Genomic DNA, 25,119 nt, shown 5'->3' on the forward strand with positions numbered 1-25,119 from the left:
AAAGAACATTTGTGAGACGCAGAACAACTGAAAAGATGCTGGAAGATTCCTAACGCCATTTGTCAAACATGGTGGAGGTCATGTGATAGTCAGGGGCTGCAAATGAAAATTAAACCTTGTCAATGCCTGGACTATATTTTCTTTTCAATTTGCAACTCATTTGAAAAAGAATTGAAAAAGAAAAATTGTCTGGGTGACCCCAAACTTTTGAGTGGTAGTATTATATATATATATTTATAAGTGGAGCACTTCATTTGGATTGTGATCCCTTAGTTCCTGGTATAACAGGCCAGAACATACCCCAATTCCAGACGTAGGGTTATAGTGGCCTAGGCTCGATTATACCCTGGGTATATTTTGGCCTAGGCCAATTTATACCCCAGAGTATAAAGTAGACTAGGTCAATTCATACCCCTTTTTAATTATACCCCCTTTTTATTATACCCTTTTTCAGGGCCAGATTAAGGTTGGTGGGGGCGCCTGGGTGCAAAATCTGGTGGAGGCCTCTACAGAATGTAGACCAGGCAGTGTACACATTTAGCATTTATGTTATAGGTAGGGTCTCCCCTTTGTTAATAATCCATGTAGTAGACATGTTCCCCTCTTAGGCGGGGGGGAAGGGGCGTGATCTGGCCGAACAATTTGTGGCCAGACGACGGTCCTCATCTACAGTCCCTCACCCCTCAGTAATTAATACACAGACAGCCCCCCAGTGATGAATATATACAACCCCCCAGTAATTTATAAATATACAGCCTCCAGTAATTAATATATACAGCCCCCTTGTAATTAGTAAATTTACAGACTCCAGTAATTAATAACTGTATAGCCCCCAAAGTAACTAATAAATATACAGTCCCCAGTAACTGATAAATGTACAGCCTTCCAGTAATTAATAAATGTACAGCCCCCCATTAATTAATAAATGTACAGCCCCCCCAGTAGCTAATAAATATACAGTCCCCAGTAATTAATACTTACAGTCCCCTAGTAACTAATGGATATACAACCCCCTCAGTAATTAATAAATGTACAGCCCCTCCAGTAACTAATAAATATCCATCCCCTTCAGTAATTAATAAACGTATAGCTCCTCCAGTAAGTTATAAATGTAAAGCCCCAAGTAATTAACAAATATATAGCCCCCAGTATTTAATAAATATATGCCAGAGTTCGCCTTGTTTGCATTCGCTTGTCCTGACCTCGTGTAGGAAAAGCAATGGAGTGAATTGCGCATAAATTTGTGCCTTTTTTTTTAAATGTAAGCCTAATAATTCTCAAAAAAATGAAAGGGTCTATTGGCCAACATTTGGCAGAAATTTTATAAAAACAGTTTGGGAATATCATGATTAGTGTCTGTGGGAACAAAAAAAGGACCTCTGGTGCCTGGTTTCCTTTAAAGGCTTCCAAAGCGCTGCCATAATTTGCATATTCTTTGTACAAAATACGACTCTGACAAGTGTAAAGCCCGGAACATCATTTCCATAAGTAAATCCGGTATAATTAGTTCTCTATGTGATGGTTATATAACATAAAACTGTAGACTGTGAGCATGAAAAAACAACTAGTCGAAGAAAAGCATCAACTCCCCAGCACAAGGAGCTTCATCTATACACAGGTACTGATCCATCCAACTATTTTATATGCTGAAAATAATATTGCAAAAACTAATCCATGCCAGATTTTTTTAATCTGAGTGTAATTGTCCTCTGTGAGATCCGTAACCAAAAGAAAATAACACTCTATGGGTCACATGTATCATAAGTCCGGCTTTGTCCATTTTTGGGGACTTTTCTTGGCTTTTCTGCTGGTCAGATGTATCTTAGCAGTTTTTCCTTATTGATAGATGTGGAATTTAGACTTAAGTGAATTTGCGACTTTTTAAAAGAAAAGTTGCAAAAAATCTCCAAAAGTCGCAATCATTTCTAAGCTAATTTCTACACCTGGTCAGGGGCAGACATAGATTTGCGCCAAAATTTGTGACTTATTTGCGACTTTTAAAAAAAACTTACATTGGGATATTATCACATTACATTGTACTCATAGAGCAAAAATATTGTAATAGTTTGGTGAGTAATCCATTTTCAGTAGATGGGTTTATAGTTGTTAGTGGTGGAAAAAAAAATTTCCAAAATGGATACATCATTGTTTATCATTTTGGATGCTAACAAATGTATATTTAACAGAAGTCTATGAACAGCTTTCATCTGCAATTGCTTTTTATTCTGAATTGCTATCTACTCTCACATTGTTCTGTAGCTACTTCTTCCTGTTCTGAGCAGGCTCCTGGTTGGACACTACAGCTGTTACTTAGAGCACAGGGGAGGGGCCGGTGTGTAGTGCAATGTACAAAGCAAATAGCTCTTCAAGATGAAGCACCTCCTCAAGGCTGTTACTAACAACACACACAAAAGTGTCATTAGACAGCACTTCAGGACTGCTACCTAGTACTGTAGGTAGTTCTGCATGGTCAAAAGATACTTATATGCATCCCTCCCAACTTTTGAAGCAAGAAAAGAAGGATGAAATTTCTTGGGGTATCCTAGTCCACATGTACTGCCCAACCCCTTAGAATAACATAATATCCACCTTAACAACCACCACATTGAAGTACCCACTTTCCCCTCCCCTCACATTGTGGACCCTGTCCTCCTGCCCTTGACATTGTGGCCCCCCTCGTCCTTCACATTGTGGTCCCTCTTCTTCTCATTTTTCACATTGTGGACCCTCTCCTCCTTCTTCTTCTTCACATTGTGGTGTATGTGGCTTCAGGGGTGTGTAGTAGCGATAAATGAACCGAGGGTAGGTTCTTCTTCACATTGTAGCCCCTGTCCTCCTTCATTTGACAAACATACTGGTAGGTTGATTAGATTGTGAGCCCCATTGGGGACAGGGACTGATGTGGCAAGCTCTGTGCTATATGGAACGCTCTGCCGCAGGAGGTTGTAATGGCGGACTCTATGTACATGTTCAAGAGAGGCCTGGATGACTTTCTGGAGAGAAAAAATATCACGGGTTATGGGGATAAAACATTTATTTCATTCTTAAAGGTTGGACTTGATGGACTTGCGTCTCCTTCCAGCCTTATATACTATGATACTATGATACTATGATATGAATAAAGGAATTATTATTATTATTGTGGTCCCTATCTTCTCACACTCACATTGTGACCCCTCTCCTCCTGTTTCTGTATATCAAACCAAAAAAACACCATATACTTACCTCTCCCCGTTCCCCTGCAGCAGTCCTTCTTTCTCAGCTGCCACTGGTACACATGGCCCTGAAATAGGCACTATTTACACTATGATGATGCAGGGGACTGATGGCTCCCTTCATTATCACGGTATACAACTCTATCTTCATCATGAAGACCCATAGAGAGGACAGAGAGACAGAGCACAGAATTGGGGACTGCCTCACCGGATCTAGAACAGTGGGAAGGTTTGTGTATGTTACTGTATTTTATTTGACCCCTATTGAACCTATTGTCTTGTGGGAAATTAGGTATGATGTGAATAACACCAGAGTGTGCCTTACACTGTATATGGCTGTACAATTACAGCAGCTAACATTTCCTTTGTCTGGTGAATGTTCATAGGACACCACTAATGTACGTCTCTCAATAAATAAAGAAAATGACAGTGAGATGAAGTGAAGCTTTCATTTGCCTAGAACTCTGCAAAATCCATTTCTTTATGGAAATGAAAAGATACGTCAACAAAGACGCACAATCATTACTATCCCCAGCAAATGTCTCACCAAACATGTACATTGTATACATAGTAAAAGTCATATGTGACAGGAATTAAATCATTTTCCATATGGAGATTGTCGTTTATAGTCACCTTTTATCCCATGACATGTCAGACATTGATGTAGAGGGAGCAGCCTTACTTAAAGGAAATCTACTATCAAAATCCAGCATGATAAACCATGAACATGTACTCATAGATCCAGGCACCGTGACTGTACTGATCTTCTTATATTTGTTGTCCATGGCCTCCCCCCTTCTAAAATCAACTTTGATTCAGAAGGGGTGTTACCAGAGCCCCTTTGTGCTGTAGCTTCACAGGTTGTTACAGTGTGCAAAGAGCATCCCCCCCCCCCCCCCCGCACTGTAGAGGGGCTCTTTTAAGACCTTTAGGAGCCATTCAGGCTCATGGCCATTATTTTAAAAGTTGATTTTACATGGAAGAAGGCCATAGATAACAAGTCTAAGAACATGGATGTATGAGTAAGTGTCCCTGGTCTATCATTTTCATATTTGATGGTAGATTTCCTTTAATATGGCACTGAGAGCATAATTATAGTTTACCCTTTCCCAACCAGGAAAAATTACTTATATATTTCTTACCAAGAACCTGAGTGGAGCATGCATGGCATTTAAGACTCAGTCTGCTTGACAAGGAGTGACTCAAAGTTTCTCCAGTTCACCTAGATCTGCGGTCGTATCTTCACGGATCCAGCTCTTGGCATCCAAAAGCAATAAACAGGTATACAGGTATACAAGACGTTGTCCTGCATACCTGTTTGTTGCTTTTGGATGCCAATCGCCTGATAAGGAGGCCTGCAAAGGCAATCTCCATAATGAATTACTTCCTGACCCATGTCCATGGCCTCTAACCTAGCCAAACCAGTTCCCTACACTGTACCGATGAGATGTTATATCAACTAAAGAGCAATATCTACGATTGTGGGTACATTCCTTTTGGAAACAACTTACTGGTTTAAGGTAGCAATAGAGGCATAGGCCTGCGCGCCGGTGTATGGTAGCACCGCTGCTGCTCTGGCTCCGACACCTTGATGTATCCGGCTGGGGCCTGAGCATGGTTTATCTTTGCACCAGGCCCTTAGAAATAAATGCAGCAAATTTTCAGGCTGGCACCCCCCGGATTGGGGAAGGTAATCGCTAGTGCATTATTTCAGGGCTTTTACACCACTGATGTGGCACAAAAGACCTGATAAATATCTCCCACAGTCCTTCATTTCTCGCTCTGGAAAACTTCTTTGCATTTTAATAACTGAAAGGCACATAAAAACCTAGAGCACCAGGCAAATGTCCGTATGATTTTCACATTGCCTATGAGTACATGTGTAATTTCCCTATTGAGGAAAACATGAGATCTGGTGAGATTACGACATAGTATAAAAATGACATCTGCACGGAAGTTCTGCTTTTATTTTTCTTGTACTGTTTCATTATTAAGATGAAGAAGTGATTTTTTAAGTATTTATCACCAGATACATCCAGAGTGGTCATTTCACAACGGATTTGCAAGAATTATGTCTGCATACAGATTGCAGAGTCCTCCACACTAACCTCCTTACACACTACCACTCGATAAGCACTGTTCAATATCTTGTACCGTACACAATATGGTAAGCACAGAATTTGGCAAACCATTCTTTCACTGGTGTCACCATTCCTGATGTTGGATGATGACATCGGGAACAGCATTGCTAATTCCGAATGATTCAACCAACAAATAGAGAAGGTGAGAAGAGGTCATTGTTCTGAAACCACACACTGACTTAACACTGGATTGCACAAAGAGGAGGAATCCTTAACGTATATGCAACATCCCTGCCAACGTATAGATATTGCCGCGTCCCAAAGGTCCAGATATATCAAAATATAAGAGCAAAGCAAGAAGTTTGTTGTTGGAAAATGCTGTGATATTACTCGCGATATTTGTAACTAAAATAAGATGTAATGGGTGCCCACAGGGCATATATAAATTTTTTCCTATTGTTATAAAACCAATAAAAAATGTTGAAAAAAATAATAAAATATATATATATATATGTGGGAGATTTGGCCCAGTAGAGACCGTGGTAGCGGGGTGCTGTGATGCAGTTCAAGACAGTGACACCAAGGTACAGTCCAAAACAGGTCTAGCCTGCGTTTATTGCAGCAGGAACAAAATAAAACAGCCTTCACATTCGGGCATCAAAACAAATAATATCCTACCCGTCAGGGTGCTAACTATACAGTGATTCTCTAACTCACTACTAACAAAAAAACACTTTGCTGCTCCAGGCACAGAGGTCAGGGCTGTGTGCTCTCCAGCCTCCTTTCAGAGAGACAACATTCTGAGCTCTGCTGATCGGCTTTATTAGCCTGATTGGGCTGTTCCCACCACCTGTGTCCAAGGTGCTGGACAACACAACCTCAGCACTAAGGCCTTACATAATAGCAAAACCTAGGGGAAACATACCGCCCATCCACAGTTAACCCCTTCAGTGTCTCACAAATATATATATATATATATATATATATATATATATATATATATATACACTCACCGGCCACTTTATTAGGTACACCATGCTAGTAACGGGTTGGACCCCTTTTTTCCTTCAGAACTGCCTCAATTCTTCGTGGCATAGATACAACAAGGAGCTGGAAGCATTCCTCAGAGATTTTGGTCCATATTGACATGATGGCATCACACAGTTACCGCAGATTTGTCGGCTACACATCCATGATGCGAATCTCCCGTTCCACCACATCCCAAAGATGCTCTATTGGATTGAGATCTGGTGACTGTGGAGGCCATTTGAGTACAGTGACCTCATTGTCATGTTCAAGAAACCAGTCTGAGATGATTCCAGCTTTATGACAAGACGCATTATCCTGCTGAAAGTAGCCATCAGATGTTGGGTACATTGTGGTCATAAAGGGATGGACATGGTCAGCAACAATACTCAGGTAGGCTGTGGCGTTGCAACGATGCTCAATTGGTACCAAGGGGCCCAAAGAGTGCCAAGAAAATATTCCCCACACCAGGACACCACCACCACCAGCCTGAACCGTTGATACAAGGCAGGATGGATCCATGCTTGTTGACGCCAAATTCTGACCCTACCATCCGAATGTCGCAGCAGAAATCGAGACTCATCAGACCAGGCAACGTGTTTCCAATCTTCTACTGTCCAATTTCGATGAGCTTGTGCAAATTGTAGCCTCAGTTTCCTGTTCTTAGCTGAAAGGAGTGGCACCCGGTGTGGTCTTCTGCTGCTGTAGCCCATCTGCCTCAAAGTTCGACGTACTGTGCGTTCAGAAATGCTCTTCTGCCTACCTTGGTTGTAACTGGTGGCGATTTGAGTCACTGTTGCCTTTCTATCAGCTCGAACCAGTCTGCCCATTCTCCTCTGACCTCTGGCATCAACAAGGCATTTCCGCCCACAGAACTGCCGCTCACTGGATGTTTTTTCTTTTTCGGACCATTCTGTGTAAACCCTAGAGATGGTTGTGCGTGAAAATCCCAGTAGATCAGCAGTTTCTGAAATACTCAGACCAGCCCTTCTGGCACAAACAACCATGCCACGTTCAAAGGCCTCAAATCACCTTTCTTCCCCATACTGATGCTCGGTTTGAACTGCAGGAGATTGTCTTGACCATGTCTACATGCCTAAATGCACTGAGTTGCCGCCATGTGATTGGCTGATTAGAAATTAAGTGTTAACGAGCAGTTGGACAGGTGTACCTAATAAAGTGGCCGGTGAGTGTATATATAAGCAGTTATCCCGGATGGGGAACCTTGTAACATTTTGCAACACATAAAAATTTTTATAAAAAGTCTTCCAGTCCCCAAATGGTAGCAATGACAACATCAACACATCCCTCAAAAAATGACACCTTACACATGTCTATACACTGAAGTATGAAAAATTTTTTGGTATCACAATACGACTAAATGAATAAAAAGAATTTTGTACAAAAGGTTATGACTTTTCAGAATCTATTAAAAAATATTAAAACCTATAGAAATTTTGTATCCCCGTGATGATACCGACCCCTGGAATAAATTAGAGGTGTCATGATAGTGAAAAGCTGTAATAAAGCTGCGTCCATCAGAAATTGGCACACATGCGTTTTTTTAACAATTTCATTTGGAGTTTTTTTTAGCAGCTTCCCAATAAATTTGCATGTAATTCCATCACTAGAAAGTAAGATTTGTTAGGGAGAAAAATAGCCCTCAGACGGGGTGTGGAAAATGGAAATGCAAAAAAAAACCCAAAATGACTTAGTCTTGAAGTGGTTGAAGCTGGTGAAGGCGGGAAATTTGGTGTTGTCCTTAAAAAGGTATTCCCAGAGGAAGTTTTTATGACGTAGTTAGAGCCTCCAATCTCAAATTAGATGCGGGTCACTTTAAAGGGGTGAGTTTGGCCTGTCTTGAGCGATTGCACCCGCTATGGTGCATCAGAAACAGGGACATCTGCTCATATCAGTATCTCAGCAAGATCTGTGAGAGAGCAACACTAAATTTTATTCTAAATCAGTCACGGTGAAAGGGAACATGAGACAAAATTAATTCTCCCAATCTCTGATCTAACTTTTTTTTCTATCACAGAATGTACGTTTTACCTTCAGTTGTTATTGCTGTGGCCATTTACAGAATTGCAGGTATGAAAGTTTTACATGATGAATCTAAGGGGGGTGTCAAACCACAGATCTACAGCTCCCCATTTCTAGATTTTCAACGGTTATAAATAAAGGAGTTATTATTATTACCGTATATACTCAAGTATAAGCCGACCCAAGTATAAGCTGAGACCCCAATGTTTAACACAAAAAAATGAAAAAACCTAATTACTCAAATATAAGCCGTGGTTGGGAAATGCATTGGTCACTGCCTCCCCAGTATATAGCCTGCCAGCCCCTGTAGTATATAGCCTGCTAGCCCCTGTAGTATATAGCCTGCCAGCCCTCTGTAGTATATAGCCTGCCAGCCCTCTGTAGTATATAGCCTGCCAGCCCCCTGTAGTATATAGCCTGCCAGCCCCTCTAGTAAATAGCCTGCTTGCCCCTGTTTCCAATACAATGTCTGTAGGAAAAACAGTGTACTCACCTTCCTACCGTACAGCCCCCGGGAGGTCCTCTTCTATCCATCGCGGCTCCGACATTTGTTTCGTGTCCTGCCCGGTCCGTCGCAGACACCATGACGTCTGCTGTTCACTGCCGATGCCGGCGCACACATTAGAATGTCAGCATGCAGCTGACGTCATGGACTGTGCGATGTCTTTAATGGACCGAGACACAGAGTCGATGCCGGGGCTGCGATGGTTAGAAGAGGACCTGCCGGGGGGCGTAGGAAGGTGAGTACACTTGTTTTTTCTTGACTCGAATATAAGCTGAGTTAGGGGTTTTTGTGCTGAAAAACTCAGCTTATACTCGAGTAAATAGAGTAAATATAAAAGGGGTTTTCCTGCCCAATACTATTAATAACTTATCTGTAGGATTTAGTTGGCCAGGCAACTAAATGTACAATGTAAATATGTGTTTATATTTTTCCCAGGTGCACAGATAGAGTCATGTTCGCTTGGATATGCAGGTAACATTAAAATGTGCTTAATTTTTCCAATTAAACAGTTATAGTTAGGCACTATCTCTAATTCTGCACATTAGAAAGGATTGTCTTATGATTAAATATTAACAATGGCACATACTAGTTCTGTTTTGAGTTTCTTTTCTGTTTCTTAAAGGGGTTGTCCAACTGTAATTAAAGTTTATGCGCCGGGCTGGGGAGGGCCTTTTAAAAAAATAAATGCTGTATCGGGCGCTGGGACATGTTGACGGTGGAATGTGCCAGCCCACCATTCAACAGTGCCCAGCTCTGACGGACCACAGCACGGGACACCAGGAGTGCAAGAGCAGGTGAGTACATGTTTATGTTTTTAAAAAGCCCTCCCCAGCCCACCACCTAAATTTTTATTACAGTTGGACACCCCCTTTAAACTGCTGCAATCAGTGTCTGGTTCTGGATAATAATCCTGGTGTAGTTTAGGACTGTCAGATCTAATTTTACAACTTCAATCATTTGTAATTGTTTATGCCAAAGGCTTTTGGGGGTGTTTCCAAAGCCCCTCAGTAATGTCTTTTCATGGTTGAGCAATGAGCAAAGCAGGTCTCCCCTCCCCCTGCACGTCCTGCTACTGCTAGATTACACAGGCAGCAGGAGGGAGAGAGCATGTTTTCGGCCTGTGAAAAGACATTACTGAGGAGCTCTGGAAACAACTCCAGAACCCTTCAGGCTCCTTAGTATAATTTTAAAAGTTGATTTTAGAAGGAAGGAGGCCATGGATAACAACTAGATTACCACAGTCACAGTGCCTGGATCTGTAAGTGTCCCTGATTTATCATGCGTGATGGTACATTTTCTCTTTAAATTATGCTCAGTCATTAAATGTCTTCTAAAGTGTCCAGCGCTGGTTAGAAGAATCTTCAAAAGTTTTATTAGCAGCCCTACATAAGAGAGGTTGTGTACCAAACAATCAGAATATTCAGGGATGCACAAAAAATTCACCTGAATCGAATCGGAAAAGATTTGGATTCGCTTTGTGCCTACAAAATTGAAGATTCATACCAAATCTATGGGGCTTATTTACTAAGGGTCCCGCAGCCACATTTTCATCGGTTTTCCCGACTTTTCAGGAATAGCACCGGGGATTGTGTGGCACATGATCGTTTTGTGTCGTAATCGCACTGGCTTTCACGCGACGATCCGACGGGTTTGGACTACACTTGGGATTTAACATTTAAATTTGTGTGGCAATCCAAGCACTTACATACACCGAGAAGAAGAACGTGAACTCCGGCGGACCTGAGCGGGAAAGCCACACATGCATGATATCGGGTGCATGATCTTCACAGTGCATCCTTGTCGGAAAGTCCGGATCGGGAAACGTGCAGGGACCGGGTAAGTAAATGTGCCCCTGTGAGTTAAATTTGCTCCCCTTTAATAACAGTAAATGTTGAAGGAGCATTTGATCTAAAATATTTAAGGCAAATCAAAAGGATATGTCATAACTTTGTGAGAGTCGCCACTTCCACACCCATGACTCTCCCTTCTTCCCTCTCCAGGAAAGGACCATGGGGGCATTTATCATGGCTTCTATGCCGGGACACTAGCATAGACTCCCTGGTATAATAACAATTTCTAGTGAATCGCCAGCAATTGCGATTGTTTCCCCCTTCACACCATCTGCATGGTTGAGAGTGAAGGGGCATGCAGTACGTGTGGTAGAGCGTGGAGGGGGCGTGGAGGGGCATGTAGGACGCGTGGTAGAGCGTGGAGGGGGCGGTGAGGGGCATGCAGGGGGTGTGGCCCGCAGCAGAGTGGGCTGACGTGAAGTTGTATTATATTGCATTTTATTGTGTAACTGTGTGATGTTAACCTTTGTAATCTAAAATGTCTTGTCCTAAATGGGTTCTCTATCAGTTTTGTCTAGTAATAATGGAAATCAATGACTGTCCGTTTTTAGTGGATTCTCCTTGCACTCACATAACAGCTTCCCACATGACAACTATTTGTAGTTTTAACTTCCACAATTATTATTTCAGTTTTAGTTCCCTGCTCCGCTACGGCAAAGTATCTGTCAAGTGATACAATGGAGTGAGTACCGTGTCATTGTCTTGTGCTTTCCCTGACGTTGTTCTTGGCTGCAGAACCTTTGTTAACATTAATATTATCTATTGTGTTGTAGTGTCTATTGTCCTTCTGGATGTATTAACAAAAATCTATCTTTGTGGGGAACAAACATCTATACAGAGGTAAATGACTAATTGTTCAATACAGATTTTCCTCCTATAACATCCACTTTTCTGTTATAGGAACAGAAAAACTAGAATTTAAATGGAAATAGAAGACACATGTCCATAAAGTTCAACCAAGGAAGGGAAGGGATTGGATGAGGAAGGGATTTAGGGGAAACAATTCTATATAACATAACTGTCAATGGTATTTAAGTGTAAAAAGGCATCTAGGCCCTTCTTGAAGCTCTCTGCTGTCCCTGCTGTGACCGCGCTGGCTGAGGCAGGCTATTCCACAGATTGACAGTTCTCATAGCAAAAAATGATATAATGGACACAATTTTTATGAAACATAAAGCAGAGACATACGTTCTCTGGGTAGTGGTCAGAACAGGTCACTATAAATCAGCTACACTTGATTTGAATACTTCACAAGCTGCAGTGACCCAGTTCAGCCACTACACTGAAAACTGATCTGTCAGTACTTTGAGAGTAGTTGTTCTATGAAAGTGCTGAGATTTTGACCCGGACCAATCTGATAGCAATGACCTATCCATAGAATAGGCCATTCATATTATTAGCCAGGAAAACTACTTTAAAGGAATCACAGCAACATTAATTCTATTTCATTTTGCACCACAATAGATGGTCCCATAGAGTTAAATGGTGCTAGCTTTTTAACAAACATTGCATAATCCAATTATATACAGGCAGTCCCCGGGTTACATACAAGATAGGGTCCGGAGGTTTGTTCTTAAGTTGAATTTGTATGTAAGTCGAAACTGTATATTTTATAATGGAAGTTCTAGACAATTTTTTTTCTTTTGCCCCAGTGACAATTGGAGTTTCAAAATTTTTGGAGTAATTGGACCAAGAATTATCAATAAAGCTTCACTACAGACACCTTACAGCTGATCATTGCAGTCAGGGACTATACTAAAGCATCCAGAGAGCTTCACCAGAGGTCACAGTGGGCAGAGGGGTCCGTCTGTAACTATGGGTTGTCTGTAAGTCGGGTGTCCTTAAGTAGGGGACCGCCTGTATATGAATATTAGAAATGTTTAAATATGGTGTTTCAATCAAATCACACATTTATATTCTCTCATCCACAGTCATCATTATAGAACAGTCATTATTGTCGGTATTCCAAATAAATATATTAAAAAAGAGCATATAAAATTATTAAGGTTCTTTTTAACCGGGACTGAACCAAAACATATAGCAAAAAAAACAATATCTTATCCTGTCCTTTAAAGGATTTTATATTTCCTTTTTCATCACAGAGCATTTTATCTTAATCTAGGGAAGTTTGTGGATCTTAACAAATATCTCCTGAACATGAATCATAGTTTCATAGTAGATAAGGTTGAAAATAGACAACATATAAATCCTACAGTGATGACATAGAGGAAGGCCTCATTCACACAGCCGCAATGGGGCTGTGATCTGGTCACATGATTTGTGACCAGATCAAGGCACCCATAGATTTCAATGGCTCCCGGTAACAACGCGGTGAGCACACAGAGCATCACTGCACCATGACCGACGACTCGTTCTATACTTTGCCATATTGGCGCTCCCACCTCTTACTCCCGGCCCTGTGCTGGCCCAGGATCCAGTCTGGATGAACATGCGGGTGTGTGAATGAGCTCAAAGGCAAAAAACCCTACAAGGCTGATGCCAATTGTCTCATTCCTGACCACAATATAACAGAATCGCTTCCTGAATTAATATTGAATCCCTGTCTATTCTCCTGCCATAGTGGATGTCCCATGTCTATGACCTCTCCTGTACGTGTAGAGAATGCCCCTTGATGGCAATGGTAGAAACTGCTCACCTCTTAGAGTAGAGGATGCCGCTGTCTATGGTGATGTAGAAACTGCTTTGCTCTAGGTGTAGAGGATGCCTCCCTGTCTATGGTGATGGTAGAACCTCCTCTCCTCTAGGTGTAGAGGATGCTCCCTGTCTATGGTGATAGTAGAACCTCCTCTCCTCTAGGTGTAGAGGACGCCCCCTGTCTATGGTAATGGTAGAACCTCCTCTCCTCTAGGTGTAGATGATGCCCCCTGTCTATGGTGATGGTAGAACCTCCTCTCCTCTAGGTGTAGAGGATGTCCCCTGTCTATGGTGATGGTAGAACCTCCTCTCCTCTAGGTGTAGAGAATGCCCCCTGTCTATGGTGATGGTAGAACCTCCTCTTCTCTAGGTGTAGAGGATGCCTCCTGTCTATGGTGATGGTAGAAGCTCCTCTCCTCTAGGTGTAGAGGATGCCCCCTGTCTATGGTGATGGTGGAACCGCCTCTCCTCTAGGTGTAGAGGATACCCCCTGTCTATGGTGATGGTAGAAACTGCTCTCCGTTTTGAATAGAGGATGCCCCTGTCTACCGTAATGGTAGAAACTACTCTCCTCTAGGCATAGAGGATGCCCCCTTGCTTGTAGAGCCTTCCCACCATCCATGACCTAAGAGGAAAGGCAACTGCTTTAGAATATGGACAGCACTAAAGGGCCTTCCAACTGTAAAGAAGAGTCTGCTGCACTTTTTTCTGATGTATAGTTAAAATTGCCTTTATCTCCCTTTACAGAACACACCAGTTTGCCTTGCTGCCATCCATGCTGGCATAATTTCTAATGGTGGAGGGTACATCATGGTTCAGAAGATGCCAAGCCAAGAGAATTACACTGGATCCATTAGGAATGGACTGACAAGCCTAAATTATGGAATCTCTAACACATCCTTTACCTTTCCCAATAGTTCAATCATGAGTACTGCTACTGTAACTATAGCTTCTACTATATCCACTACAACTTCCATTACTCCTTCCACGACTACTTCTGACACCAAACCTATTTCTACTACTGTAACTACTCCTACTATCACTAAGAGCACTGTACCCACTACAACTGCTGTTACCCCTTCCACTGCTACTCCAAGCACTAGTCTTAGTACTACTACTTTTCTTATGAGCAGTACACTCACTCAAGCCATCACAACTAACAGTCCAGCCACAACCATATTTGCGATTAATATTGGTAAGATTTTCATAAAGTATTTTCTGAATTATCTCAGTTTTAACAAAATTTCATCCATTGCATAAATATAGCAAAGCCACCTAGTTATGAAGAAAACAGCGATACGATTACGTTCTCTTTTTTCTTGATAACTAGGAAGAGTTTCCATTCAGTACCCTAGAAAAACTGTTGACCATGCAGTTTTTTTCGGGAAATGACTGAACACTCAACTCAGAAAGAACAGAGGTCGGCATAGGGCAAAGTTCTTAAAAGAGTTACTCCAGAATTTCACAAAATCCACTATGTCTGTTGTAAATCAAGGCTGGACAGAAATGTCAGCGGTAACGTTACCACTGAAGCCAATCAGAAGCTGGAAAAGCCATGTCACAGCTTTACATCACAGCTTTTGTGTCTGCTATGGCCACTAACTGTGCAGTGGTCACAAGACTGAGGACACCTCCTGGCCAGCCAAGATTGCCACCACATGGAGACTAAGTAGCTTTTATTTTTTTCCTACTTCTAGATAATAAATTAAAGGAATCTACAATAGAATCAAGAAAAAGCAGATGTGATAGGAAAAAACACTTTATCACTTTATCACTTTATTTAGAAATTCTGCACATTTTTTAAATATTTAAAAACCCATATTGGGTAAAAAACCAGAGTACTCCCCAATATCAGACATGGTTTAGACAAGTAAATGCATAAATGTATAACTATTTGACTACTGTTAGTAAGTATTATGTTGCAAATATAGAGACTAGAGTGGAAGTGAAATACAATTATATCGCCCTGTCCACTATAATGAATAAAACCCTGATGTTACAAAGAATACATATAATACAGCTACATTACCGTATACATGAAGTCCTACAAAGGGAGTGTGGATGCCCCACACGTATCACCCGTTAAACAGGCATCATTCATTTATGTATGCTAAACTAGGGGCATTTACTCATAGATCCATATATATTTGTTATCATCCATCAACTTTAAAATTATACTAAAGGCCCCTGGAGGTGTTATTAGAGCTGCAGATTGACAAACTGCTACATCGTGCAGGAGCACTTTCCCCTCCAACTGTGTGCTGAATCTTCCTCTGCTGCAGTGAGATTACATCAGAGGGAGGGGAAGAACTGAGGAAGAAGGGCAGAGGGTTAGACAGTGTTACAGCCTGCAAAGCCAGAGCACAGGGGCTTTGGTTACACAACCCAGAGCCCTTCTGAGTAATTAGCACAATTGGATAAAAAAGGAGGCCATGGATAACCAATATAAGAAGATTACCACAGTCATGCTGGCTGGATTTATGAGTAAGTGTCCAGGGATTTTCTATGCTTAATTTCCATGGTAGATTTCCTAAAGACAGCCTAAACATGTCTTTTTCTCTTACAGGGCTAATTTCTTGTCATACGTATTTAGATATGTTGCAAGGAGACCCACTCCTGTGAGTAACCATAGTATGTTTTATAAGCAGCAAATGCCTACACAACAGCTGACCCCCAAATTAAAAAAGTTTTCTAAACACTAACAAAGTAGCCAGCAGCTATTAAATGACTAGCAGCCGTGCTCCCACCGGCATTACCCTCTCCAAAAGGGCTGTTTAGTGCTGATGCGTGCGCCTACAGGTGATTTAAATGCCGTTGGCGACTTTGCCGGCGGTCACCACCATTCGTGTGTGGAGGGGCTCGAACCCGTAAAAGTGGGTGCAACTCGGGTCCACTCAAAACTATTCACAATCACTGGCCTCATCAGTCAAATGTGTAAGCTACATGGTCCACAATTTATCTCACTCGTTCAGAGTTCTGAGAGCTGGAAGGAATGTTAATGTGTATGGCCAGCATATACTATATCATATCCATAGACTTCTATAGGAAACACATTTACTAAGTGCCATATACATTTTCAATTACACTTATATTTAGGGAAGGGCCTATATCAGGGGTCTCAAACTCGCGGCCCGCAACAATATTTTGCGGCCCCCACCTGGTCACGCTGCATGGAGAGGGCTCACGGGCTGAGCCCTCTCCATAGCCGGTAAGTCTTTGCTGCATATTGCAGCTAGCACCGATCGCGGGTGCTTTCACAGCGATGGCTGCCGACAAAGCTGCCGGCAGCCTCAAAAAGATAGCGGCGCATGGGCGCCGCCATCTTACCTGGGATCGCCGCTCCCCGTGACGTCATCGGGGGGCGGAGATCCGTCTCCATGGTAGCCTCAGGTCTTCCGAAGACCCGAGGTTTTAACCCCTTCATTACAATGTGCTGATAGCACATTGTAATGAATGAGGAGGAAAATCTCCATATACTGCCATACTGTAGTATGGCAGTATATGATAGGATCGATCAGACAACCTAGGGTTAAAGTACCCTAGGGAGTCTGAAAAATAGTATAAATAAAAATAAAAAAAAGTTTAAAAAAAAAAATAATAATAAAAAAACCTAAAATTTCAAATCACCCCCCTTTCCCTAGAACTGACATAAATATAAATAAACAGTAAAAATCATAAACATATCAGGTATCGACGCGTCCAAAAATGCCCGATCTATCAAAATATGATGACGGTTTTTCAGTGCGTTTAACCCCGTTACGGAAAATAGCGCCCAAATTCGAAAATGGCACTTTTTTGCCATTTTGAAAAATATAAAAAAATCTATAAAAAGTGATCAAAAGGTTGTACAGTCCTAAAAATGATATCATTGAACATATTATCAAATTTCGCAAAAAATGACAGCACCCACAGCTCCGTACACCAAAGTATGAAAAAGTTATTAGCGCCAGAATTTGGCAAAATAAAAAAAAATATTTTTGTACAGTAGGTTTTAATTTTTGTAAATGTATGAAAACATTATAAAACCTATACAAATTTGGTATCCCCTTAATCGTACCGACCCAAAAAATAAAGTAGACATGTCATTTGGGGCGCTCAGTGAAAGACGTAATATCCAAGCCCACAAGAAAATGGCGCAAATGCATTTTCATTGCATTTGGAATTTTTTTCCCGCTTCCGAGTACATGGCATGGAATATTTAATACCATCACTATGAAGTGCAATTTGTTACGCAGAAAACAATCCATCACACAGCTCTTTACGTGTAAAAATAAAAAAGTTATAGTTTTTTGAAGGTGAGGAGTGAAAAATGGACATGAAAAAACAGGAAAGGGCCCGTAACCGGTTAATCCCCTTCCCTCCGGTACTTGAAGAAGATGAAGTCGCCGCTCTGAACGCACTTGGTGCAGGTCAGAGCGGCGACTTCATCTTCTTCGATGGTGAGGGACACGGGGAGGCAAGTACCGGGTGGGGTGGGGGGGGAATGGAGTGTCCCTGACTGGGCTCAGTGCGGTAGGAGCTTGGGACCCCTCGGTACACAGGACGCGTTCATAGAGAAAACACGTCTCCCAGCTTGGGGCTTTCCTTGCACTGGGAGACGCCGTGACATTTGAATCTGAATAATGATATTTTGTAAGCGCATTTTGTGTGGAAAACTTGATGCGGCCCAGCCTTACCCAGAATCTACCTCCAACGGCCCCCAGGTAAATTGAGTTTGAGACCCCTGGCCTATATGCAGGAAATTCTATCAGCTGTCACAAGCCCATGACAGATGGTGCCATAATACTAAGGCCTCTTTTACACACACGTTTATTAGCTGTATGAACAGCACCTAACATGCAGCTTCTGTATAAGTGCATTGTGCACGGCACGGTATGGTGAGCCTGGTTTGAATTGTTCTTATTAATAAATTTCATTCCTGTTTTTTTTTTAGAATCCTATGCCCAGCAAACTGCATTTCTTCATATATTGTGTGGGGAACCGACATTTACTCATCTGTAAGAAAACTTCATTTATTATGTGTTAAAAACCAATAGTACTTTTAGCCAATTTTTGGCATTTATTATTTGGATAAGTGTTAACTGATCCTTTTTATATTAAAAGGGGTCGGCCAATCTTTTAAATAAGTTGCCCATGTGGCTTTACTTTCTTAATAATAATCCCTGAATGTTCATCAGGTGATTCAACACTTGCGCTACTTACTTTTGTGCTGTGTGCAGACTCTCCATGATTCTTTGTTTACATGTGTGCTCTGATGAATTGTAGGAGCTGTAGCAGGAGAGTTATGACTCATCCTGCTCCTCCCTTCCACTTTACCTGTGTCTGTCAGTGAGAACTGACAGTGAGAGAGAGACACAGTGGCAGATGCCATGAGGACAGGGTGTAGCAGTGAGAGAGAGAGGGAGGTGTGTATATATGCAGAGGGCAGCATGGTGAGAACAGGGAAAGGCTGAAGCTTTCAAAGGAGGCAAAGACACAGGTACATATACACATGCAGAGACATCCTGAGATCTTATTAAAATTATTGTGAAAATACAGTAACAAAATAAATTGATGATCTCAATATTGGTTGAGTATGAATTCCATGTTAATTTTTTTTTCTTTTCCTTTCACAAATGTAATTTTCATCAGTAAACTGTGTCATGTATGTCCTAGGACTCGGATCTTTGTCCATCGGCGATACATGCAGGGGTGATGACATCCAAAGGTGGATATGTGACGGTGAAACGGGAACCTTTACAGCTACAATATGTAGGATCTTATCGAAATGGGATTCAAACCTCAAGCTGTTCATCAACATTTGTATTGGAATCGTATAGGTTTTTGTAACAGATAATGTTCCCCTTGCAGTAAATGGCATAATAAAAGGTGATATTCTGAGTGTTATGTTTTTGTAATGTCAGTACATGAAAAAACCCTACAGACCGTCATAAAAGAGGTTTATCATGTTAAGATACCACAAGCGTATTTACTCATAGAGAATTGATGTGTCAGAGGGAAATCTCACTCCATTTTACGAAAGTCTTATTGGCCAAAAAACAGATAATAATAGTCATGGGAACAACACAAACCAAATAAATATGTAACTATATAAAATTTTATATATATACACACATATATATATATATATATATGCCACCTCAGGTGGCAGTTTGCGGACCACTGTTTGGGGTGGCAGATCACCAGTAGTACGGACTTGCAGAGTCACAGCCTTGATCTATGAGTAAGGCTGCTTTCACAATTACCACTTTCAAAAAGTAAAAAACAGCTACACATACTTACCTGTCCTCCTCTTCATCCCAATTCCAGCGCTTGTCGTCTTTAATCTTGACACTCTGGGATCACCTGAAAAGCAGGGCGCAGCACAGGGACGAGATGTCCGGCGCTCTTGGCCGCTAATTCATGCCGCCTGCAAGATGCCATCTCCCTCTCCAACATCACACAGGAGTAGTGAATTCACGCCTCATCACCTCCCTCTCCCATAATGTTAGAGGGAGGTGCAGTAGCATTTACAATTAGCAGCCCGAAGCACCAGACATCTTGTCCGTGCACTACGACCTGCTTTTTATAAGTCTCTTTTTCAGGTGATCCCAGCGTTTCAAGATTAACCGGTTCGCGACCAACCGCCGTGTATTCACGGCGGCGGTCGCGTTCCGATGCATGGAGAGGGCTCGCGGGCCGAGCCCTCTCCATAGCCGGTAAGTCTCTGCTGTATACTGCAGCAAAGGCTTACCGGTAACACCCGCGATCGGTGCCGGCACCGATTGCGGGTGTTTTCTTGCTGATCGCCGCCGGCAAAGCTGCCGGCGGCTTCAAACAGATGGCGGCGCATGGGCGCCGCCATCTTTCCGAGGATCGTCGCTCCCCGTGACGTCATCGGGGAGCGGCGATCCATCACCATGGTAGCTTCGGGTCTCACGAAGACCCGAAGTTACTTCGGGTTAACCCATTCATTACAATGTGCTATCAGCACATTGTAATGTATGAGGAGTAAAATCCCCATATACTGCCATACTGTAGTATGGCAGTATATGGTAGGATCGATCAGACAACCTAGGGTTAAAGTACCCTAGGGAGTCTGAAAAATAGTAAAAATAAAAATAAAAAAAAATTAAAAAAAAAATTATAATAAAAAACCCTAAAAATTCAAATCACCCCCCTTTCCCTAGAACTGATATAAACATAAGTAAACAGTAAAAATCATAAACACATTAGGTATCGCCGCGTCCGAAAATGCCCGATCTATCAAAATATAATAACGTTTTTTCACTGCGTTTAACCCCGTAACGGAAAATCGCGTCCAAAGTCAAAATTCTATAAAAAGTGATGAAAAGGTCGTACAGTCCTAAAAATAATATCATTGAAAACATCATCAAAAGTCGCAAAAGAAGACACCACCATCAACTCCATACAACGAAGTATGAAAAAGTTATAAGCACAAGAAGACGGCAAAATAAAAAAAAAATTTTGTACATGAGGTTTTAATTTTTGTAAATGTATGAAAACATTATAAAACCTATACAAATTTGGTATCCCTGTAATCGTACTGACCCAAAGAATAAATTAGATGCGTCATTTGTGGCGTGAAGTGAAAGCCGTAATATCCAAGCCCACAAGAATACGACACAAATGCGTTTTTTCACCATTTTCACTGCATTTGGAATTTTTTTCCTGCTTCCCAGTACATGGCATGGAATATTCAATGCGATCACTATGAAGTGCAATTTGTTACGCAAAAAACAAGCCGTCACATAGCTTTTTACGTGTAAAAATAAAAAAGTTATAGATTTTTGAAGGTGGGGAGTGAAAAATGGAAATGAAAAAACGGGAAAGGGCCCTTAACCGGTTAACACCTTCCCGCCGCGGCCCTTTTTCGATTTTGCATTTTCATTTTTCACTCCCCACATGTACAGAGCTGTGTGATGGCTTATTTTCTGCGTAACAAATTACACTTCAAAATGGTGGTATTCCATGCCGTGTACTGGGAAGCGGGAAAAAAATTCCAAATGCAGTGAAATTGGTAAAAAAAACGCATTTGTGCCGTATTCTTGTGGGCTTGTATTTTACAGATTTCACTGTGCACCCCAAATGACATGTCTACTTTATTCTTTGGGTCGGTACGATTACGGGGATACCAAATTTGTATAGGTTTTATAATGTTTTCATACATTTAAAAAAATTAAAACCTCCTGTACAAATTTTTTTGGGGGGATTTTGCCATCTTTTGGGGCTAATAACTTTTTCATACTTTGGTGTATGGAGCTGTGGGTGGTGTCGTTTTTTGCAGATTTTGATGTTGTTTACAATGTTATCATTTTTAGGACTGTACGACCTTTTGATCACTTTTTATAGAATTTAAATTTTTTTTTAAATGGCAAAAAAGTGCCATTTTTTACTTTGGGCGCGATTTTCCGTTACGGGGTTAAACACAGTGAAAAACCGTTATCATATTTTGATAGATCGGGCATTTTCGGATGCGGCAATACCTAATGTGTTTATGATTTTTACTGTTTATTTATATTTATATCAATTCTAGGGAAAGGGGGGTGATTTGAATTTTTAGTTTTTTTTATTATAATTTTTTTATTTTAACTTTTTTTTTATTTTTATTTTTACTATTTTTCAGACTCCCTAGGGTACTTTAACCCTAGGGTGTCTGTACGATCCTATCATATACTGCCATACTATAGTATGGCAGTATATGGGGATTTTACTGCTCATACATTACCATGTGCTGACAGCACATGGTAATGAATGGGTTAACCCGAAGTAGCTTCGGGTCTTCATGAGACCCGAAGCTACCATGGCGACGGATCGCCGCTCCCCGATAACGTCACGGGGAGCGACGATCCACGGAAAGATGGTGGCGCCCGCACGATCAGCTGTAAAACACCCGCGATCGGTGCCGCAAAAGACTTACCGTCTATGGAGAGGGCTCGGCCCGCAAGCCCTCTCCATGTACCGGGACCCGACATGTGACGTACTATTACGTACTATTAGAAGACAAGCATCGGGATGAATAGGAGTGTAGTTGAGTATGTGTAGGAGATTTTAACTTTTTGAAAGTGGTAGATTTGCTTTAACATAGGCTCGCCTGGCAGTAGCGATGCTCCCCCCCTCCTCCTCTCCATAGTGATGCGCAAACTTACAGCCAAATATACTTCATGGCTACATGGATACTACATGGCGTGTGTGAAAGGGGCCTAAGTGCCTCTTGTTTATAATTTTGATGGTAGATTTCCTTTAAAAGATTTTTTCACCACCCGCTCAATCTCTCCAAAAATGGTTGCTGACTACTACAGGGATGTGACAGGAAATTGGCTGACACTGAAAACCACTGACACCCCATTTATTTCAAGCATTCAATCTCTGACTTATTATGTTTTAGGCCCCTTCCACACTAGCGAGTGTGATGCGATGAACTCGCATCACACTCGCAACGCAAGCTGCCGGGAACGCACGGCCCGAACGCTGCACCGCGGGAGTGAACTCAGCATGTCAGTTCACTCCCGCGGTGCAGCGTTCGGGCCGTGCGTTCCCGGCAGCTTGCGTTGCGAGTGTGATGCGAGTTCATCGCATCACACTCGCTAGTGTGGAAGGGGCCTAATAGTTTTCTTTTTCAAATTTGTTGTTATTTGATGGAATAATTTTGTCCACCGGCACCTATCTGATGGTATGAGGCCAAAGAGAACCTGCCATTGAAAGTGACCCACCCAAATTAAATAATTACCGTATTTTCCGGGCCATTAGGCGCACCGGAATATAAGGCGCATCAGTCCGATGCGCCTTATATATGTAATAATTCCATATATAAGGCGCATCGGACTACAAGGCGCAGGGTCCGGGGGCGTGGCGGAGGTCCGGGGGCGTAGCGGAGACCCGACGGGACGCGACGCCGAGACGAGACGCGGAACGCGGGGAAGGTGAGCGGTGAAGGTGAGGGGGAGGTGGAGAATCGAATACTTACATAGGTCCCCGCTACTGGAGACAGCAGATCTCCAGCGGGAACTGCAGACCACGCGGCAGAAGTTGTTCGTGCCGCGTGGTCTGCAGTTCCCGCTGGAGATCTGCTGTCTCCGGTAGCGGGGACCTATGTAAGTAGGGTCCGCTGCCCTCCTATAGGGCGCACCGGACTATAAGGCGCACTTTGGATTTCCAAGGAAATCCAAGGCTTTTAAGTGCGCCTTATAGTCCGGAAAATACGGTAACTAAAAACTATGATAAAAAAATAAATCTGTTTGTAAACTTAAATGCAACTAACCTGATGTGAGTCCAATGAAGCCCTGCATATTCAGTGGTTACTTGCATCACTCTGCCTCCTTGTTCCTGATTGACAGGTCTCACTGCTATAATATGCTGCTGTATGAAATATTGAGAGAGAGAACTCTGTTACATCATTGGGCACTTAAAGGCCAGGGTGATATCATCTAAGGTCCTGTTACATCTGCAACATTTACCCCATGTATATATCTGAGTACATGATATCACAGCATGCTTCCATGGACTTCTACTCCTCCCTTCATTCTTTATGGAGACATGCTGTGATTTCATGTGATCAGATACATACATGGGGTAGATGTTATAGTTGTAGGCAAGTACCTTAGCTAACATCACCCTGCTCACATGACATGATGTTCTGAGTACTTATAAGAGGCATAGGACATGGGGAAGAGTAGATGTGAGGGGCCGGCCTAGCAGGGCACACCCCTCTGATGCCAGGGAATATAACATAAAGTTGATTTATGGGGGTGTAAGGAAAACAATATTTACCTAAAAGAAGGATGTCAGTTAGTTAATAGGCCTCTATGGGAACATGCCACTAGCTGTATTTATGAAAATGTGACAGGTCCCCTCAAGGGTGGATTAAGACCAGAATGGGCCCCGGGCTGCATGAATAGCATAGTCCCTACAAGTCTAGAATCACTTTCTACATATGGTACTAGAATCAGCTTCTTGGGAAATGGTGGATGTGTACTTTCTGCTGCTTTCAATCTGGGGTTTCAGGACCTTTGGAAGACCTTGAAAGTACCTAAAATGGTTCTAGTGCATATGTATATCGAGAGCAGAAACAGATGTATGAGGATTTCAGGAGTCAAGGTCCTTTGCAGTATAAAATATGGTGGGCGGTTTGTGTGGCCATGGGCCCCCTAAAAGGCTTGGGCCCCGTACTACCACCCAAACCGCCTATATTCCAATCAACTTCTACTACTGGGTGTTCTCTCATAACACGGAGTTACATGCCATTTGTTTTGATGCTTTTTGTGACAAAAAGATCAGGGGATTCAACACACAGAAACCCCTTCCATTCAACTGAATCCGGCTGCATCAATTCCAGTGGATCTGGAATTGCTCCATTCTATGTTTAGTGGCCAGGTTGTGTTACTGCAGACTGCAGTTCTGTTTTGGGTTTTTTTTGTCGATACTGGCACCTGAATCGTCTGATTCCTTGAGTGCTGGATCATCTCCCATCTGAGATCAATCTTTTTTCATGTTTGAATACTACAGCTGCACCCCAAAGTCAGGGATGTTATTCCTATATATTGCTAGGAGCCCCTGTCTGCTCTTGTGAATACAACCCTATACTGTAATCATGTTTTCATTATAGGGCTGTATTCACACACAAGGGGAGATTTAGCATCAAGTTGGTAAAACCAATCAGAGCTCAGCTTTAATTTTATAAATAGCTGTGGAAAAAAGAAAGCTGTGCTCTGATTGGTTGTCATGGGCAACTAGAACAGTTCTGC

At 42.1% G+C, this 25,119-nt stretch overlaps 1 protein-coding gene and 1 long non-coding RNA gene across 2 annotated transcripts; one reads left to right on the plus strand and one right to left on the minus strand.

Moving 5' to 3' along the window:
* Positions 1-1,534: 1,534 nt before the first annotated feature.
* On the plus strand, positions 1,535-19,213 carry LOC140105090 (cysteine-rich secretory protein LCCL domain-containing 2-like). The gene is made up of 9 exons (XM_072128989.1): positions 1,535-1,618; positions 8,361-8,413; positions 9,306-9,341; positions 11,351-11,402; positions 11,494-11,560; positions 14,123-14,570; positions 15,942-15,993; positions 18,309-18,372; positions 19,031-19,213. The coding sequence occupies exons 2-9, from the start codon at positions 8,362-8,364 to the stop codon at positions 19,202-19,204; spliced, it is 945 nt and encodes a 314-aa protein (XP_071985090.1). The 5' UTR covers positions 1,535-1,618; position 8,361; the 3' UTR covers positions 19,205-19,213.
* Positions 2,573-25,088, minus strand: LOC140105095 (uncharacterized). Its single transcript, XR_011850497.1, has 3 exons — positions 24,805-25,088; positions 23,637-23,734; positions 2,573-2,993 (listed from the first exon to the last, which is right to left on the minus strand). It is a non-coding gene; the product is annotated as an uncharacterized lncRNA (long non-coding RNA).
* Positions 25,089-25,119: the final 31 nt, after the last annotated feature.

This window comes from Engystomops pustulosus, chromosome 10 (genome assembly GCF_040894005.1).
Source record: "Engystomops pustulosus chromosome 10, aEngPut4.maternal, whole genome shotgun sequence".
Taxonomy (NCBI): Eukaryota; Metazoa; Chordata; class Amphibia; order Anura; family Leptodactylidae; genus Engystomops; species Engystomops pustulosus.

What these genes read in the sequence shown, in the direction of transcription:
- LOC140105090 (XM_072128989.1), top strand. Translation starts at nt 8,362, where the DNA reads ATGTACGTTTTACCTTCAGTTGTTATTGCTGTGGCCATTTACAGAATT. An exon ending in GGCCATTTACAGAATTGCAG is followed by an intron (nt 8,414 to 9,305) that starts GTATGAAAGTTT and finishes TATTTTTCCCAG; the next exon opens with GTGCACAGATAGAGTCATGT. An exon ending in GAACAAACATCTATACAGAG is followed by an intron (nt 11,561 to 14,122) that starts GTAAATGACTAA and finishes CTCCCTTTACAG; the next exon opens with AACACACCAGTTTGCCTTGC.